The sequence below is a fragment of the Mixophyes fleayi genome, chromosome 2 (genome assembly GCF_038048845.1).
Source record: "Mixophyes fleayi isolate aMixFle1 chromosome 2, aMixFle1.hap1, whole genome shotgun sequence".
In the NCBI taxonomy this organism is placed as follows: Eukaryota; Metazoa; Chordata; class Amphibia; order Anura; family Limnodynastidae; genus Mixophyes; species Mixophyes fleayi.
In genome coordinates, this window is record NC_134403.1 from 270,650,424 (window position 1) to 270,671,047 (window position 20,624).

The following is a 20,624-nucleotide window of genomic DNA, read 5'->3' on the forward strand; positions in this document are numbered from 1 at the left end:
TCTTTGCAATGTTCCTAGTAGGCTGCTGAGTTGATATTCTGTATATGATACTTTTTGGTCAAAAATAGGAAATAACTATAACTGATAGTTCATTTGGATCATATATTTACAGCTGTAAGATATTATTATCTAATTAATTGCCTATCATGCTTAATTTAAAGTGGTGACATATGAACTGTTAGAAAATTATATTTTGAAGCCCCACAACATGTTTGATAATTGCTAGATAATGTTTTAATCTACATATTGAGTCCAAGATGCACTGGCTATCTCTGTATCACCGATAAAATAGTGGATCAGAACTAAAAGGTGAAAGTCACACAAGAGACCCAGGAGCCCCAGGGTTATTTAAATGAGACAGGTTATTGATTGACATTTCATGAGAACGTCTGCCCCCCTCATCCTGACCTAAGTGTCCCTAGCCCTCCCTGGCAGGGAAAGAAAATGTTCTTCCTGAGAGTATCGATTCACTGCATGCGTTTCACTCACACTTTTATTTAATTAACGGCTGTGAGCCTGTGGATATTCTGTGTGTGAGACTGACGTTAAACAGCTAGTAGAAAGAGAGACAGGAGCACAGGACAGGAAGAGAGGTATTTAGAAAGATAATCATGAAACGAGACAGATGGGAAAGAGTACGGAAATAGAAATGATTATAAGGTTCCACAGTCTGACTTACAAGTTTTTACAAAGCCCACCCTTCATGTATTGTCCATTACACATATTACCTTGTGGTCTGAATCTAACCCCCCAACAAACCTCAGTGATACGTGGGTTGGTGCACTTGACTTTCCTGCTGGACCAGTCCAGCCACTGGTGTTGGAAGGAGGCACAGTGATGGTGCAAGGTACAGCGCCCTTCCCCACTGCACCAACCGCACTCGAACTTCTGATCGGCTTTCAGGCACAGGCCGCAGCTTTCTCTCTGAGCCGCGCACTTGTACAGGTGAACTGGGGAGAGATCAAACGGAGAACATTAGGAACAACAATATCTTCCGAGTCAAACAGCACAATTTGTTTCAGAACTAGAGCCTGATTTTATCCAACAGGAAACGGAATGGGAATTTATTTTAGGCTCTAGGGGCCTGATTCATTAAGGATCTTAACTTAAGAAACTTCTTATTTAAGTCTCCTGGACAAAACCATGTTACAGTGCAAGGGGTGCAAATTAGTATTCTGTTTTGCACATAAGTTAAATACTGACTGTTTTGTCATGTAGCACACAAATACTTGATAGCTTATTTGTACACTGAAATTTAAAGTTGATATGTGTGTGCTACATGAAAAACAGTCAGTATTTAACTTATGTACAAAGCAGAATACTAGTTTGCACCCCTTGCATTGTAACATGGTTTAGTCAAGGAGACTGAAATAAGAAGTTTCTCAAGTTAAGATCCTTAATGAATCAGGCCCTAGGACTGGATTATGCAGCGTAAAAAAAATATCCCACAGGCCTACGTATAAAGATAAATATTTTATGATCTACATATATGAAGATTTATAAAGAAAATTGAAAAAAAAATCAGCAATATACACACATTATAAACACTATTTTTATGTTTGATACATGTAGTCAAAGATATGTTCATCGTGTTGGCAATTTTCCACTAATAAATGATAATGATAGCCTAGACAGCTAAAGAATTTCTGACACTATTTTAAGAGGGCAAAAATCCTTTGATAAATATGTCTGTTTTTCCATTTAGTGAAAAAATAGGCTCCACCCACATTCTTGATGTAACTTGTAATTTCATCTGTGAAAGATTCACAGTCATACAGTAGCTATGATATATAATTAAAGTCTCATAATACAATCCAGACTAATTGAGACTGAAATTTCAACATAAAAATGTGAATAAATTAGATGTTCCTGCCTTTAAAGCATGGTAACGTTATAAAACAAAGCAGGCAATCTAGTAATGTAAGCCACTGCTAGCATACGGAAGGATGGCGTCATTTGTGTTTTCCTGCCCATGGAGCTATATTGTTCCAGATAAATGGCAAATTGCACCAGATGCCTCTAGCCACACCCACTTACACCAAAGATTATGTAAACGGAAGGGGGACCTGCTATAAAACATTTACATCAAGTTTAAAGCAAGCATGCTTAATCTGTACTAATATGCATGTATGTTTTATTTATATAGTACAATAATATACAAAATTACATGATACAAGCAAGAGACGTGTAAAACGTAGGGGAATCCGAGTAACAGCAAGAAAAACAACACGTTTAGTGCCCCAAGGAGCTGGCATTCTAAATGATACCAAATGAATAGAAACCTGATAATAAAAGAGCAATTTCATTCTTGCCCTTTATTCAAGCCAATCGAAAAAACTACTAGAATTAAACTGGATCTATAGCCATACAAATAGGTTATATAAATATTTTATTGTATTGTTTTTGTGTATTGTGCAGCTGACAGGTATTTGATATAATACTACGGGATATTTTTATTGGACTGTTGACTTAGGTAACTGAAACTTATTTGGGAAAACTGAGATATATCTAAAATATAGATCTGCTTGCAACAGACTCGAAGTCACTTGGTTACAAACGAACTGACTTACAGAGTTTACAGTTACATCCCAATGAATAAATCCAGCTTATTTCTATTTCTTTTTATATATAACATTTTTCTCTTTATATGCTAAAAATGAAATGGTCTTCATTGGTTACATTATTATAGGAAAAAAACTGCCTTGGCATTCCCAAGCAATAATCTAATACGAATTATCTCTAAAATATGGTAGCACCAGAGATGTAACTTGGAATTTTTTCATCCTGAGCACAGAGCTTAAAAGAACTTGCGAGCCCCCAAACCTTTGGAAAATGTTTGGCCATGTCCCTTTAAAACACGCTAAATGCCACCCAACTCTTCCGATTTAGCTGGTACAGATTTGAGGCGACTGCCCTGCCATCCCTCCAGTTGGCAAATTTGACCCAACTCATAAGAAGTTGGGAAGTATGAGCAGGGACGCCATCATGGTGAGCAGGTACTCCGTTCACCCGTCACTGATGCGCCTATCAGTTCAAAGCTATTTTGGAGGAGGGGGTTGGGTGTGGCCATGCTCTGCAGAAGCACGTCTCCAACATGGCATGAACACACCCCTTTTTGGGCCAGCTCCACAATTTGTCATGATTACCTTAAGAACAATGTTGGGAGATATGATGTTATGACCCCCAAGACTATGACAACTATATTACAATAGAGCATTTGTAAAAATACTTGGCACTATGCAGCTGTCTGCAACTGCAAGAAATATCAGATAATGAGAATGACATTTTCATTGTACAATCACATGGCACGCGCCATAGTCAGCCACAGTGCACAGACCCCATAACAATGTTCTCATTATTTACATTTTTTAAATGAATACTACAACATACGTGATAATGCCCCCCTACTATGAAATATAAGGATGTCAGAAGGCACTGAGGAATTCTGGGTCTAAATAAAAGCACAAGTCCAAAGGTTGAACCTTACTTGCCTACCTTTGGCAAGTTGTATCCAGGAGAGGGCGTGTTTAGAGGGCGGGAGGGGGCGGGGCACAGTGAATCGCATCATTTTGGTCCTGCCCCCCACGGCCAATATGCCGTTTTGTCGGGCCAAAATGACGCGATTCACCGCAAATCGAGTCATTTTAGCACCCCAAATGCAGGAGATTCGGGAGTCTCTCGGACATTCCGGGAGAGTTGGCAAGTATGGGCTGAACACATTGATACATAGATTGTAAGCTTGCGAGCAGGGCTTCTTCACCTCTTTGTCTGTTTTACCAGTTTGTTTATTAGTTAACTATGTTTGTCCCTAATTGTAAAGCGCTACGGAATATGTTGGCGTTATATAAATAAATGATGATGATGATGATACAGAACATTAAACTCCAATCTTAAATTCTTACATTTCAAAGACGGGAGAGTGAGTTATCCTGTGTAATACATGTGACTGTTTTCTGCAAACATTTAGTTATTTCCTTACAGTTCATTAAACTATGATTTGCTAGGGTCTATTTTATTTAATTATTGTTTAAATGAGAAAAAGAAGAGCTATCATGCAGCTGCTCTGTGTAAGGATTCTGTTTCTCTGCGACAGGCTCCTTACTCCAGTGGGCGGGCCTGGGTATGGCTTACATGTCTGGGGATTATACTTGTTAAGACCACCCCTGGATGTATTGCTGGCAGTGAGATATCTGGCTGCAGCATGGAAAATGCAGGAGTGAGAAATTAACCAAAGAAAGAGTGGATAATGTTTAGATACTGTACATGAGTATCGACAGCTGGGAAATATATTTCTGTGTTTTCTCCCTGTCCATCCATAAGAACCAAATAAAACATGATGATATACTGTCATGCCCTGTCTGCAGGTGTAAACGTGGAAGTGTCTGGCTTCTGGACAAATTCATCACGTATTTTGTATACAGTAAATTAAAAACTCCATGCAAAGACTGTGAGATGGTACTGAATTCAAATGACATTGTTCCAAAAAATAATTTTATCTATACATAACCTAGTGAAAGTGCAATACATTTTACAAAAAAACATAAAAGTAAAAGAAAGTGCAATACAACGTCTACGCTTAAAACTATCAACCATAAACTGATCTGCTAAGTTACTGAATGAACACATTTATAATAAAAGTCCTATTTCCATATCTGAAATGGCTGCATAATAATAGGGGATGATAAATCTAATAACCAATATTCAATGTTCACTATGTGGTGTAGAATAAATATAATTTCATTTGGCTGTTTATTCTTTTGGAGGAAAGAATAAATAGCCAAATGAAATTATATTTATTTTTCATTGTTTTGCTAATATGCTACGGGGTAGATTCAATTAGCTGAGTTGTTCTTTAGAACAACGCGGCCCGCGCATTATTACCGTTCCTACGGTCATTTCTACGCAAATTTTTGCTTGCGACTAATAGATCTGCGAGCAAAAATCAGCTGAGAAATTACCATAGTAACGGTAATAATGTGCATCAATTACCATAGTAACAGTAATAATGTGCATCAATTACCGTAGTAATAGTAATAATGTGCATCAATTACCGTAGTAACAGTAATAATGCGCGGGACGCGTTGTTCTAAAGAGCAACTCGGCTAATTGAATCTACCCCTATATGTATCTTATATATACCAGTTTCTTGTAGCTTGCATGTGTCACCACTGTACTGCTGTTCACAAAACTCCCAGTATAAAAACATACTAAAATTGAGAAGTATTAAAACCAAACAGTAAATATAATCAAATATGTCTTTTAATTATAGTTACTAAAAACATGCAATTTGATGATAGTTCTTCTTTAAAGGCCCTTAAAAAAATACACTTACAACATAAAAGAAAAGATAAGTCCATTTTTTTAAGTTTTATTTGTTTTACCTTTGATATCATGAGGGTTGTCAATGATAAAATTCCCATTCCAGACAACGGAGAAATCCACAGGCAGGTCACTGATATCCATTCCTTCGTAGAAATACTGAGAACAAAGTTAAGAACAATTACAACACTTGTAAAAGGGTCACAACTGTTTTCTGGTATATGGCTGTACAGCAAAGTTTCCCACAACCATTCAGCATTGTCATGAAGTAACTGGAGCAGTGATTCCAACCGGATGGTTAAAGTGCACTGATCAAGGTGATCATACACCAGGTTTAACAACTGCATAGCACAGGAAAGCGCCTATGTTTGGGTCAGATAATGACTGTAGGCACTATCGACCTCGTTCACAAAGCGTCCAGGATGTACACATCTTGGTTTTGTACCGATGAGCCAAAATGATCCACCCAGTGTACTTGAAGGGTCATGTCTACTATGCGCTTTTGGGAAATTATCGGCATGTTTAGGTTTGCGTGTACTTTAGTACCATCATTACATTGAACTTTTTCTGCTGCAGTACTTTTGCTATAGTCTCATTTATGGCCTAAATGAATCATGACGGTAAGAGAATATCGGAACTGTCATTATTACTCTGTCACTTTTGTGTGTTTGAAACATTTTCTATACTGGGCAAAAACAAAGACCACTGGGAGACGCAAACAATGAGTATGAGACCTGATCTCAGTAGCGCCACTAAGTGCAAAGCATCGTTTTATAGAGTAAAAATGCCCATGTGCCCCTCTGCACAGCAAGGAATGACCATACTTGACCGCGCCATCACAATTCCTTAACTTGTTTCATTACCCTCCCTCTGCAAATACGAAATCTTGTTTTTGCACTACTCGAAAAAACTAGATGCAGAGCTGCGGCTATTCTGTATGGACCAAGGCATGCCCTAGCATCAGCTAGTGCAGAATATTGTCATCTTGCTCCACAAACTCATGTCTTTGGGCAGAAATCTGGACACACCAGCACAACATGAAGTGCAAAGCTCTACCAAAGATGATTTTGTGCTGTGCCATAGCCATTTTACACTTTTATACTAAACGTTTTTTTTTTATTAATTATAGCCCAGAGGGGGCTGTAATCCGGTCTGAAAATTTCCTTTCTCTTCTACTGTTCTTCTGTGATAATGTTTGTTATCTGGCTATATCACCTATTCTGCAATCAGGGCCGAATTAACCCGAGGTCCAACTGGGCTACAGCCCAGGGGCCTCGGGAATCCAGGGGGCCCTTGACAGAGCTCAGCAGCATTAATGATCTGGCCGAGGGCGGGGGTGCCCATGGCCCGATCAATGCTGCTGAGCCTGTTACTGTAGTCCTTCCGCAGCGCTCAGTAATCTCCATACTGACCAGATCTCGTGAGAGTGACACGAGATCTCCTCAGTAAGGAGCTTACAGCACGCCGCGGAATGACAATAGTGACAGATGAAGGTAAGCTCTTGTGTGTGGGGGGGGAGGGGCGGCTAACAGGGGGGGCCTCACAGGGGAATGGGGGCCCCCTTATCCCAGGGGCCTCCATTCCCTTAATCCGGTCCTGTCTGCAATACTCCATGCCACTGTACACCATATTAAAAGTCACCATCAGACAATAGTGTACATTGGACCCTTAAAAGTTTCAGTTACGTCACATACACAAAAGACACACAAATCAGCCCATTCCGCTTGTGACAACTTATACTCAACAATACTATCACTATTTTACTTATGTGCTTTTTAAAACCTATAGTGAGCCTATAAAAAGGGTGCTACGTTCATTATAAGAGCCAAAACAAGAGGCAACTCTTAGCACCCTGTTGTGAAGCAGCCTTTTATGCTGCCTGCAACTGTCTGAAAACATGGTCAGCCTAGAATTATAAACCAAAAATTGGATCATACAAAGTACACACCAGTGTAGAAGGGGTTATAAAAAGTCCCTTCACCTCTACACTAAGAGCCCTCCCTGTAGCTGTTTGTTCAGTGAAAGTGTTTATTTACTCCTTTTGCTGTGCGCCTGTGTCTCCTGCAGACCCTCGGCTGCACTGCCAGAAGCAACTGTATTAGGAATTCTATCGAGTCGGCGTGAGCTGGGGACTTGCAGAGGCAGATAAGACTTCCCAGTTCTGCTTTATCAGTCTGCTGTAAATTAGCTTTTTGCTTCAACTCTTTTGTCAGATTGCTGTCTTATTCCTCCAAATGACCCCCCGCAGGCTGCGACAGGGAAAGGCCAGATAAAGAGCTCCATCCTTTCTAAATAGCATCCTAATTTACAATGGCTCAGGTCTAGGCACACAACAGCATTATTTTGATTCTTCTACAACGGGGTAGATTAGAGCTGCTTTCTTTACACAGAACGCAGCACGTCAAAATTTTGTCAGTGGCTACAAAGAACTAAATGCAGTAATGACAATCATATTGCGGCAAGCTATGCTCAATCTCCTTCATACTTCAGTGAAAGCACTCACCGAGCTGTTCTGACATTGGACACTGGAGCTGTTGAAGCGCAGAGCGGGCATACGGTGTAACACACCCTGTATATTCAGCACACACTCATAACCCCGCTGTCCTGACTGTGGTTGGGGCAGGTTCCTGGCCTTCAGTGTTATCGGCTTAACCTCCCCCACTGGGATCAAGATCTCTTCAGTGGGTACTAGTTGTGGGCAATCCTTGGGAAAAACAAAATTCTGGTTAATATAAAATAAATAGCACATTTTGATGAAGAGGCTGGAGAACAGCTCTGCCTTTTAAATGTACACAATGAAAAACAAGAAATCAAAATGCTGTGCACAGTGAATTCTACCGGCCTGAACTGAATACAACCACAGAAGGGTTTGCTCATAGGAGTTTCATGTAATTCTTCATTTTCTAGAGTACCTCGATAAACCTGGCATCATATATGTTGAGCTAGTTATACACCAATAAAGAGTTATTCATGACATATGTGAGCAAGTGAAGCAACTGTGGGACTAGTATATATTTGTGACTGTGACTGTTGCATGCACACAAAAAATGTGTCTGTACTTATACTAAGCTGTAGTATGACATACACTCAAAGCTGGGTACACATCTATGCAATTATCGCGCAGATCACACGCCTCGCGACTGTTTGTTCAGATATTGCAAGAGTGTGAACACGATCATGTTTTATCGTACCAAAACAGATTGCATCTGTTGATTTGGTTTTCTAAACTTCCTAAAAATCATGATCCATGATGGAACGATGACGGACAAATGGGGAAGTGCGTATGCACTCGCGACCAGCAGTGCAGGCAGATATCTGTAGAGTGTGTACAGTCACAATCTTTTCAGCAGATGGTTATGAGAGATGAAGATCACAGATCTGAAGGTAAATCGTGTAGGTGTGTACACATAAATCTGCATGCTCATCGGGACTTTAAGTCGTTGGTGAAATCATTATTGTATCATTGTGTCTAAAGTATGAGTGCATATGTGTCTACCCAGCTTAACTGAAAATAGGGCCATTAGTTGTGTGCATGCACAGGACAAACAATCTTACGTCAGGCTGATGGACTTACTCCAACTCTAAAGCAGTGTATCTAACACTACCTTAACCACTTTGACAATTAAAAGTCATTTACAAAAGTGCAAGAGCTTTTTTACTTACACAAATGCACCTATTTGTCCATACACATTGGAGCACGCCTTATGGGAGCTGCTCCAAGAAACCAATCTGTGCCTATGTCTGGTGGTCCAACTGTTAATCCACATGGGAGTGAGAGCGCCACTTGAGAGTCAATCCTTCTACCAATTTATAACCACACTCTTTATTCATTCCAATTATTTGGGTTTCTCTTTTCTTCATTTGTGTCTTAAATAAATTGTCATCAGGAATCGTAATGCTGTTGTAAATGCATATAAAATGCATCTAGAAGATATAAAAGGTGTCTCATTAATAGTCTAAGCTGACACCTGGGGCTAGATTTACTAAACTGCGGGTTTGGAAAAGTGGAGATGTTGCCTATAGCAACCAATCAGATTCTAGCTTCCATTTATTTAGTGCATTCTACAAAATGACAGCTAGAATCCGATTGGTTGCTATAGGCAACATCTCCACTTCTTCAAACCCGCAGTTTAGTAAATATACCCCCTGGTATCCACCATCTCTGAAGACTTGCAAAATTCAAGTTCTTCTGCAGGGAGAAAAATGCGCTGAGGCCACGTCAACCCGCTAGCAAAAAAATATCCCCCTATGAGCACCTTCTATACGCCTTCAATCTCACTTACATAATCTCTACACTGTCCAACCTACATATATAGGGTTAAGATTGTGACAGGCTTTCTGTCCCTAAACCTTAGTGTTAGCTTTATTAATCACAGATTTGTCTGCTTTGCCAGCTCTACGAGACATGCATTATCCCTGTTTCTGCTCCACAGCAGTACTGATAACTGGCATTCTGCAGGTCTTTACTCCCAGAGAGAGTTGCAGATATATACACTGCGTGTTTAAACAAATTTCATTACTTACTCTGCTAGAGTGCTGTTCATATGCAGCGCAACCCCAGAGAAATGGACTAATCCATCATAGCTTTTGCCACTAACCTCTAGTAAGTTAAATAACAATATCCCTGGGATAACAAACACACATTATGCAAATACACTGTGTTTTTTTTCTAAATCTCCTTCCTAACAGTCACCAATACCATGTACGGCTCTACAGTTTCCGTTGATCTCTGCACTGCAGCAACTTATTTTGTTGATCATATAAACTGTGTTTGTATTTTCCCCTCAATACTAGCAACATATATATTTGTATGTAGGCAGAAAATGACTTCAAAAAAATAATGTATGTTTTGCTAGGTAGACTCTGCTAAAAAAAAAAGAGCTTTCGCTTCGATATGCTATTAGTGCACAGCAGCAGCAATAAAGAATTACAGCACGAGCACGATAATTTGGCCACTAGGTGGTAGTGTCCTGTTGCTGTTCACCTGGGTCTATTTCATTTTCTTCAGCAGAGGATACCATAGAGATGCTCTCAGTCATATTAATAAGTAAATATAATATTCTGCTGCATACGGTTAGCTTTAAGTAAACAACTGTGGCCATGGAGTTTTTAATGAGCACTTATTCAAATGGCAACACAAATCCTACACACTGCACTTTCCCTTGACATTTCTTTCAGAGTGACCCATTGAAATTGCTACATTATGCACTTAAATGATGTAGCTGTGCATTCGCAGGGACCTGCAGTGCCACTGAATTACTCTGTAAGCCTCATTAATACTTATGTTTTTCATTCAATGACTATGATAGAAAATGAATAAAAAAATTCACTTGTGCGTGTATCTACCTCAGAGACGTTGACACGGCCCTCCTGAAAGGAACAGCTAGTTGGATCGTGGGTGCAGAGGTTGCGGTATTTGCACCAGTGACAACGAAACGCGCTGTTCACACAGGATAAGCAGCTTTTGGGAAAAGTGGGAAAAAGAGGTAAACACTTGTCAGGATAGATAAAATAATGACCCAGTACATCCAGACGGATATATACTTTACTGAACTCATTTATAAACAAGATAGCACCTGGAAAAATATACATTGAAAAATGCAAGAGGGGTTTATTTTGAGAGGGTAAAGTGATAAACAGATATATACATGGAGCGACAGACTGATAATACAGAATGAAAGGAGCACACCCAAAAAAGGACTGGATGGACAAAGGAATCTCTCTAGAGTAATACAACAAGCAGGTAAAAAGCAATCTGTTGAGTAAATGGATTATAGTCTAAGGCACAGTCTGGTCTGCTCTTAGTTTAATACTTTCTTTTAAAGATCCACTATTTATTTTTTCATGCAAGCCACAGTGGTTCTCGGGAATAAAAAAAGCTGGGACATCTCTAGAACCAGCCAGCTAGAATAAACAGCAGCTTCCTCTGCATATACACTGGACATGGCCGAGAATAAACAATGTAGGCCCCCTGAAGCCATATATGACTTGTGCTGCATAAACACTGCATCACGTTGACATACATTAAATATACATATATTTGCTATTAGCATCTCCTGTTACATACTAGTAGCAAATTCCATCCGTCAACACAACCTCAATATTTATATCAGCGCATATCTAAACACCTGACTTGCATACATCATGTTACTGTCGCTCTCTCTGCTCTGCCCTCCAACCTGCGATCATTAAATCACTCTCTGTTTTCTGAAAACCTTGAGTGGTTACGGATGGAAATTACCAAAGGGATACTCTATACTGATGCAGTCTGGGATACACAAAGGAAAAAGGGAGTGGAAGATGGAGAGAGCATTGATGTTACACAAGTCTCTCGATATGTTTTTGTTTTTTATATATATTATTTGAATTCAGTTACACTGCGTTATAGTATAAATTTAGAGTTTCACATAGAAAATATGCCTTAAAGGCACAGGCACTGAAACGGAACACTGTTTATGTAGCAGTAACAGTTTTACAGCGCTGTGTGTTTTATTTCTATTTTACTCTCCTGTTTGTGTTTGTTACATGTAGCTGGCTGGGATGTTATCTCTCACTGTAGTACCAGTGTCAGTGCTGGACTCTGCATAGTACAGGCGGAGCGCCTCCCTGTGGTGGTCAAGCACTGTGAGTCTGGGCAGACTAATCAAGGATATTTCAAGGATGCATTCGGTAGTGTCAAAGTTGAATTTCCTGCTAATATAAATTGCAGGTTTCTGTTCCCCTTATTCTGGCTTCACCAGCAAGGCAGCATTGGATGTCAAATTTATTTTTACGTATAGGACAAATATCTGATTTTTTTTCTCTTTTTTTTTTTCTAGATAGGAGAGCGCCTCATATGTGAAATATATTACAATAGATTTACAACAATAATAAATACAATCAAATATCATATGTGCATTTATCTCTATACTATCTATTTTTTTTAGATATTTGTACTACAGTTTCAATTATTGTACAACTGTATGTAGAAATACCCAATGACAATAATTGACCTTCTATACCATTGGCCATAAAAATAACCAACTTATGTCCAATACAGTATTTTCTGGCAAAGAGAGAACCAGAAAAGCTGGTGTTTATGAATAAAGCAGGGTACCAGTCAACAAAAACTGCCCTGCGCTATGGACTTCTCATAAAGGTCATTGTATTTTCAGAGTACATTGCTTAGTGGGTAGAGTGCTTATGTTGGTTACTATGGTGGAGTGAAGTTCCGTATTGGATTGAACAACAGTGACTTATTGAAAAATTGAATAAACCACTACGTATAATTTTCAGCTCTTTCCAGTAAGTGTACACCCGAGAGGGGTTGAAAGAGAATATTAACCATGCGGTGCTTGTGTAATTTCCATTCAGTGCACGGGCTCTTAAAGGGATATTGCTTTTTTTATTCGCTATTTTTATTGAAATATACAGGTTGCACTATGTTTGTATTTATTTTTCTTTTATATACATCATTCTGACAAGCGGAAGTGGACTGAATATATAACGGAGGATAAGATATACATCATCTGGAATTTGTGGCGTATCATATACTGACATCTATCAATTATATACGTTTTCCATCTTCAGGAACCATATATTTAAACTATATGTGTATATACCATTAGCGCCATCTGCTCTTATATTTATATATTACATATGTTTTTGAGTAGGTATAGGGGATTGTGTACATTAAGTTGAAGGGCTGCATTTGGTTGAATTGCGCAGGACAACCCATAATATTGTATTGTCATTGTGTCACTCAGCTTGAACACAAGAGGTCTACATTGACATTTAGAACACGGGAGGGTCCTTACAGTTGGTGACCGCTGCAGTTGTAGAATTTGAAATCTGTGCTCACAAATGTCTTGCCAGTCTCTTCAGAGATCAGCTGAAGTTCCACCCCAAACCAGTCTGAAAGCAAAAGTGACAGCAATGATTACAATGTTATACATATATATATATATATTTAAAAAATAATGATTCTGCTACTATCAATCCCAATAAAGAATACAAACCAGGTAACATAGACATATTTACATATTTCAATTTTATCGAGATTGCTCCTACAGGAATTGACATTTAAAGGGAATAAGCATCAGTGAAGCCTCCAAGCGCTCTGACTCTTTCCCTGACGTCAGGAAGAAATCCTTTTTTTTCCTTGTTCCCCAAAAGGGATAATCTCTATCTTTTCTGTAAGTAACAGGCTCCCCTCTGCACATAAGCTTCTAGGCATACAAAATCTCTTCCAAGTTGTTGGATTTTTCCGTTATGTGATTTCCAAAAGTGTCTGAGACTTAAATCACCCTCTGGGCATTATATCCTGATTTTAAGCTACATGCTTTCGTGAAAGCCACTGTGAAATAGATATATTAAAGAACCACTAAACCTAAGTTGCTAGTAGCTTTATATAAAAGAGCTACTAATATCATTCGCAAATACATATCTATGTAAATGTTCTCATACCATGACAGCTATTAACTGCAATTTGCTGTGCTGCTGAGTGCAAGCTATCTTCTGGCTAAGGGTATGTCTATCAGGACATGGTGTTTGGTAATATATATCAGAGGTTGAACACAGCATCAGTGCTTGTCAAAATAACCGTGTTCAACTCCTGGTAATGTACCATGGAAATGTTCATGAGTACACACCCTAAAAAAGGATGGTTGCAATATGCTTCAATAGGTTTACAGAAATAAAGTCTGCCATGCATAGGAAAAATCATTTCCCTCGCTCAGGGCCTATGTTTGAGGTAAGAGAACAGGGCTTATCAGGGGGACCCTCAAATCCTGGCATGATTTTTTTTTTTTGTAAAAAAAGTTTTCGGTGTTTTTTTTCTAATAAATAGTGAATACTGGAAGCAGAGAATATCGGTTAAAAGTTTGTAAACTGGTGGTTGAAGCCTTGTGTCTGCAGCATATGGTGGCAGTCTGCCATTGTGTCAGTTCCAACAATTGGTTGACTGGCTGCTGCTGACATGCATGCTTTCAAGGAGGTTCATAGACACAGACATACAGAAAGATCAAGTTAATTTGTGATATATGGTACATTTGTGCCCTCTGAACAGTCAAGTATACACCCAATGGCCCCATTTGCACTGTCTATACCCTAAGGCTTCATTAAGTAGGACTCCGCAGCACGGTTAGAAGTTTGATTGTGCCGTTTTAGCCACTTTTCTCATTTTGCAAAATGGGTGTGAACAGTGTCTGTTCCTTTCTGTATAAGTGGACAAATGCACAGTGCCACAATTCCTTTTCGGTACAGTGGTGGTTTAAATTGTAACAATACGAAAACATCATCCCTAAACTCAACCCTGCATCCATCTAATCCAGTACTGGCTCTGCCCTACAATCACAACTTTGTCCAATCTATTTTCAAATAAGCTTCTGGAACCATTGTGTGTGTATATATTTTCAGTGTTAGCGGCCATTTACGCAATGGATACATCTATACCAATTATTTTATATATTCTAGGCATATTAATAAGTTCTTAATCACTCATATGTTTTAGGTTATATACAGTATCTGTATTTTTTGCTATATATATATATAATTATTATTATTATTATTATTATTATTATTATAAATCCACATGGATTCACCTGTTCCTGACTTTAGTAATAGTTTATGTAATACCTCACCTTGATCTGCAGGGATGATGGGAACATCTTTTGCAGCTGGGGAAATACAGACAATACGATTGCCAGATACTTGTCCTTCTACCCGCGTAATGTTACCAATGGAACAAGTTACTCCAGCGGACAAATCCGGGACATCACTAACTTCTAAAGTGAGCTAAAGGAGAGGAGAGGGGACATACTAGTAAATACCAATAATCCATTCATGTCAACCCATGAGGGTATGATCTGCAGTATGTCTATGCCCCTAAATAAGATCTCTTATGTGTGCAAAAAGAGTTATATTGAAGCTTACACAGATATATTTTGTAACGGGAAACAGTAAGTAATCAGAGTATGAAAACATATCTAAAAATCCCAAAATATTTATGACATGTCTCCCAGTAAGACATAATATACAATATTTGGAATGATGTATTACTAATTACTTGTTAGCTCAGTACAGACAGTTGTATTCGAGCAAAGGATTTCCTTCATGCATTTGCTCTAAAGCAAATGGTTCTTAACTTGTTTGGGGTCACAGATCCTTGTTGAGAATGTATTCATAGCTATGGATCACCTCCCCAGAAAAATGCACAAAAATACAACATAATTCAGACAAAAACATTTCTTTACATAGGTAGGATATAAAAACATGTTTTCCCACTCAAAAATAAATAACCTGATAAACAACTCCAAAACAAAAAGTAAACTCTGACAGTTTTGTTGTAGCAACTGCATTCCAAGCCTTTATTACTTGGTTGCTAATTACAGATAATACTAATAATAAACAACTAATGCCTAAACAAGGGCAGACCTGCATAATTATAATGACATGGGGCTAGATTTACTAAGCTGCGGGTTTGAAAAAGTGGGGATGTTGCCTATAGCAACCAATCAGATTCTACCTTTCATTTATTTTTACCTTCTACAAAATGACAGCTAGAATCTGATTGGTTGCTATAGGCAACATCCCCACTTTTTCAAACCCGCAGCTTAGTAAATCTAGCTCCTGGTGTTTTCTAAAATGCCTATCAATGGAAAACCTGAAATATTTTTGTGACAATGGTAACTGTTACCTGACCCTGTACAGTAGCAGCCAATGTCATACTATATTTGTATGGAATGATATGTTAAGAACAAATGATGTAATGCAAAAGTAATCTGTAACAAGACTATTAAAGGGGTTTCTTTACATCTAAACTGTACTTTTCATTGTCACTCTTCTCTGTACATATTAATGGGCCACTTCCTTCTATGGTCAGAAAATTGTCATCTGTCGCTTACCGGCAGGCTGTGTTCGGAGACGGGAAGGCTGTTGGGTTGAATGGTAACCTTAACACACTGATCTATATTAGATGCAAACCGAAATGGCTCCTCTGCTCGTTCACATTTATCCTTTCGGGAACACCTAGATGCAGAAGGTTTTAGATTACATATTATATTGCTACTTATGAACTTGTCAACTAAGCACTGGGGGAGCATGGTGGCATGGGTTTGAATCGGACCTGGGTCCTATCTGGAGTTTATACCACGGAAATCAACTACAGGCTGCACCCCATGGCGGAGAAACCAGTGTCTCTAGTGCAACAACACATCACCACCTGCACCGCCAAGCACAATAGTGCACTCTCATCCTGACGCTTTCTGGAGTTTGTATGGTCTCCCCATGTTTCTGTGGTATACGTCCGGGTGCTCCAGCTTCTTACCACAGTCCAAACACCATAATGGTAGTTATATATATATATATATATATATATATATATATATATATATATATATATATATGTATGTATATATATATGTGTACACATATGTGTTTGTGTGTGGTAGGGAATTTAGACTGCTAGCTCCAATGGGGCAGGGACTGATGTGAGCAACTAGATATTCTCTACAGTGCTGAGTAATATGAGTGCCACTATATACATAAATGATAATAAAATAATTAACTTTTCTTTGGAATGCTTAGAGGACTGTTGCAGGATTCTATTACGCTGTATCTGCATGCGAAGGCTGTAGATCTAGAAGAAGTTTGTTTACATGGAAAATGTGTGCTTAACTTCAATCCACAGGCAGAGTAAGCTGTTGTCATGTGACTTTACTAAAAGAACACACAATCTAATTCATATATCTCCAGACTAGATTCTTTTCATTCCTCTTTCAGGGTAAGGCACTATTTTTCTGCTTGTTTTGATTGTGACCAATTGTGAGTTACCATTGGGACGTAAATATAAATTGCTGAGAAAATGCTTTATAAATGCATAATTATTATTTATTATTACTGAAGCTTAATATAATCTGAATGCAAATTAGTATTCAGGCTAATTGTTTTTCTAAAAAATATAGGGTTTAAAAATAAAATATACTGGGCACCTAGCAGGCCATGAGTAATTAAAAATATGTATAACATATAAAGTATAACTATTTCTCTGTAGTGTAAATGTAAGGTATAATGTGAAAATAGATGTTGTACCTGAGCCCAGTTCGTTTTTTCAGCACTAATATAGTGCTAGCATGCGGGATTTTGCAGGAAAAATGAGTCGCTGACCCTGCATATCTGAAATTGTAATTCTGATGCCTTAGGCACAGACGCATAAAGTCATTTGCAGACGGAGTCAGCACCAGGATGTTGAAATGGTTCCTCTGTATAGTATCAGTGACAATACCAGTATGTGATGGGGTCCGTAGACTATAGGTGTGATTAGAACACTTTTATTTTCTATATAAAAAAAGTAAGCTTGTGATTCTGTGTACCTAATGTTCTCTTGAAAGTCTCTGTAATATTGTGGTATTTATTGTGGGTATAAATGCTAAGTGGAGGTTGTTACTCTGGCTCGATAAGAGCATTTTTTTCAGTTTTTATCACCTTCTTTTCTTGGTTTATAGCTTAGAGACAAAAACCTGCCAGATCTCTTAGAGGCTTGACACCGCAGGCAATGCAATAGGCAGCTACAGGGCATGTTATGTACAAAATAAAGCTATCCACTATGGCACTTTAGGGGTTAAACAATTAATGATCCACCGGAGACAAGCTCCCTCTTGGAAATATATGATTCCTGAATCTGGCCGCTTAGCTCGAGTCATAGGATCTATGTTCAACTTGGCCATAGTTCTTGGATCTTAGCCATACCAGTTCCGGAACAGATTAGAGCTTGTTAGTGCAGTCAGCAGATGATTGCACAGATAGGCCTACAGTGGCCATCTTCTTTCCTATAAGCTTGATAATGAGTTTATTGATTTTGATAGGATCTTCATTGGGCAATACGGTTGGTTGTGGGCCACACGCATGACTATATTGGGCCAATTTCGTAGTGCTGTCTGCAACATCACAATAGATGTGATCAGCTTTACATTTCACCTGAATTTAATATTATTCAAGTGCTTCATGGAGATGGCCAAATGTGACCAAAGTCTATAAAAAAATAATGCACATACATTACAGTCAGTGCAACTTGGAATGTGGGAGGGAGACACACAATAGACAAGTCACAGCTAAACCAGAAACCGATAGCTCTGGAATTGGTAACCATAAATACTCACATGTTGTGCAACACACACCAGCCACAGTGTGGGTCTCCGGAGCTCAGGCACTCGCCACACGTTGTATATTGCCCACACGACTCTACCGGAACTCTCGAAATCTGAAACAAAGCAAAATGACCATGGCTCAATGCACTGTGCAGAGATTATTATGTCTATCTTTAGTCCATTTAATGAAGTTATGGGAGTAGCTTGAAACAAATGCCTCTGCCAGTGATACTCCAGTCAGAGGGAGTAAGATCAGTGTTAAAAAAGGTATCTTGGTTTTATTTAGGGAACTTGAGATTAGAAAACTGTCAATATTTTGCCAGGTTGTGTTGTCAGTATGCCTAATGGCAAATACTGGGGCACAGGGGAATAAAGTGACCTGAACAAGGTCACAAAAGACGGATGCTATTGGAGTTAAAATATGTATTTGTCAGCTCCACGGCACTGATTCTGCCAATGAAAGACTGATCCAGACAAACCCCTAAACAGTGAGACTCATAGGAAATCAGCAGAAGATGACATGTTTGAGCCCCTTCTGACCTCTGGCCTAGATGCCTGCCACTAACCACGATGCCTTCATTCTAAAGGCCCAGCCTAGGCCAGTGACCAGCTCTGAAAAATCCTTTCTTTTTAATGACTTCAGGGAGAGCGGAGCGGCTGTTGCCGCAGTAATTCAGTGTAATTAAACCTATCTATCACTCCAGCAGCTGGAACACGATTCCTGATGAACTTTGCAATGGGATTTTGCAGTCACTGACTCGCAGTCTCAAACGTCCTCAGAGGGAGACGGAGAAGAAAAAAACTTCTCTTAAAATCACATTTTAATGTGGCCTCTGTTTTTTCTCCTTTAATACAGTTTCAAAATCTGGGCCCACACTGTGAAATTCATGTAGGGAAATACAATTTGTAAAATACAGTTTCACATTTCTATGTCTTAATAACATCATCTCCGTGCACACTTGAGCACCCACCTCTACCCTTTATGTATGTCTTCATGCACACACGCACATATATTATTAATGTAATCTATTACGTTCTGCACAAACACACACATGTATATGCATGCACACACAGCTGCAAGCATTAACATGAGAAAAGCATTATGTGTATATTATGTGACAGACAATAGAAGGGTCTAAAATATGCCTTTCATATAGCTGTAGAGTCATAAACTCAATACATGCATGAAATGCATTATGTTGACGTAGTTCAGTGTTTCAATATGTACTAAGGCCATCTTCAGGGTTAGGTGGGGCATACTTCAGCCCCGTTTATAATGCAAAAAAACACGAAATCTCTAATTAGAGTTTTGAAGTCAAAATTGTAATTGTGTCTCAATCCTGTCCCTACATTTGCTTTTTGCTTACAATCGGCTTAGTTGAACACCAGTTTTTACTCATACCCGTCTAAACTAGGATGTGAATAATCTTGACGTTATCCAGATATTACATTTAAGGTATTAATAAACCAACATTAAAACATGACTTCATAAAGTACACTACACTCTAACCTTATTCTAACACTTGTCCCTGCTACAGTTCAACTTGGTTATACATAATATAAACACACACTATCACGCACTGCAAAGGTGAATGCCTATTTTTCCAAAGAAAAAAATCCACACTAGGGAAAGACTGACAGAGGGCAGAAGAGAAGACAAACAGAGAAAAGATACTTTATTTCCCAGGCTTGTCAGCTGCAGACATCGGCTCTCTTGTTTGAGACACTCAGGTACTACAGAATAAAAAGATATTCTGGAGGTGACACATAGGGAAAAGATAAAGGGACAAGTATTTTGCTTGATGTGAGAGAGATGTCAGAAATCTCAGAAAAGCGCAGTAACCCACCGCTGCTATCATAATCTTCTTGTGGGCAATTTCATCTTAAAAGCAGCTGCTGATTGCTGTGTGGGGGATTGAGAAAGTTATAATTTTAACTCTCAGGGTAGCTAGGAATATACCAAGTTAGCATAAACCGGGAGGAGATAGCTTGGGAATTGCAGAATATTACCTAGATAAAGGAAAGTGATACAGACCTGGAATGTTTGCAAAGTGTACAATTGTCTTATAAAACACTATATAAAATTGGACCAATATACAAAAAAAAGGGAGACAGCATGCGTTTATGAATATACAAATCCTCTGGCAGCCTAAAGGACAAATGCGATCCTGTACCAACTCA

The 20,624-nt window shown here is 38.8% G+C and overlaps 1 protein-coding gene across 1 annotated transcript in view; it reads right to left on the reverse strand.

Annotated features, from left to right (window-relative positions):
• The window catches only part of PLXNA2 (plexin A2), a 249,656-nt gene that overhangs the window by 56,865 nt on the left and 172,167 nt on the right, over window positions 1-20,624 (reverse strand). Inside the window, exons 5-12 of the mRNA XM_075196217.1 lie at window positions 18,456-18,556; window positions 16,203-16,326; window positions 14,940-15,093; window positions 13,116-13,212; window positions 10,666-10,780; window positions 7,823-8,023; window positions 5,382-5,478; window positions 760-950 (exon numbers count right to left, since the gene is read on the reverse strand). Coding sequence (XP_075052318.1) covers window positions 760-950; window positions 5,382-5,478; window positions 7,823-8,023; window positions 10,666-10,780; window positions 13,116-13,212; window positions 14,940-15,093; window positions 16,203-16,326; window positions 18,456-18,556 — 1,080 coding nt within the window. The remainder of the gene's footprint in view (window positions 1-759; window positions 951-5,381; window positions 5,479-7,822; window positions 8,024-10,665; window positions 10,781-13,115; window positions 13,213-14,939; window positions 15,094-16,202; window positions 16,327-18,455; window positions 18,557-20,624) is intronic.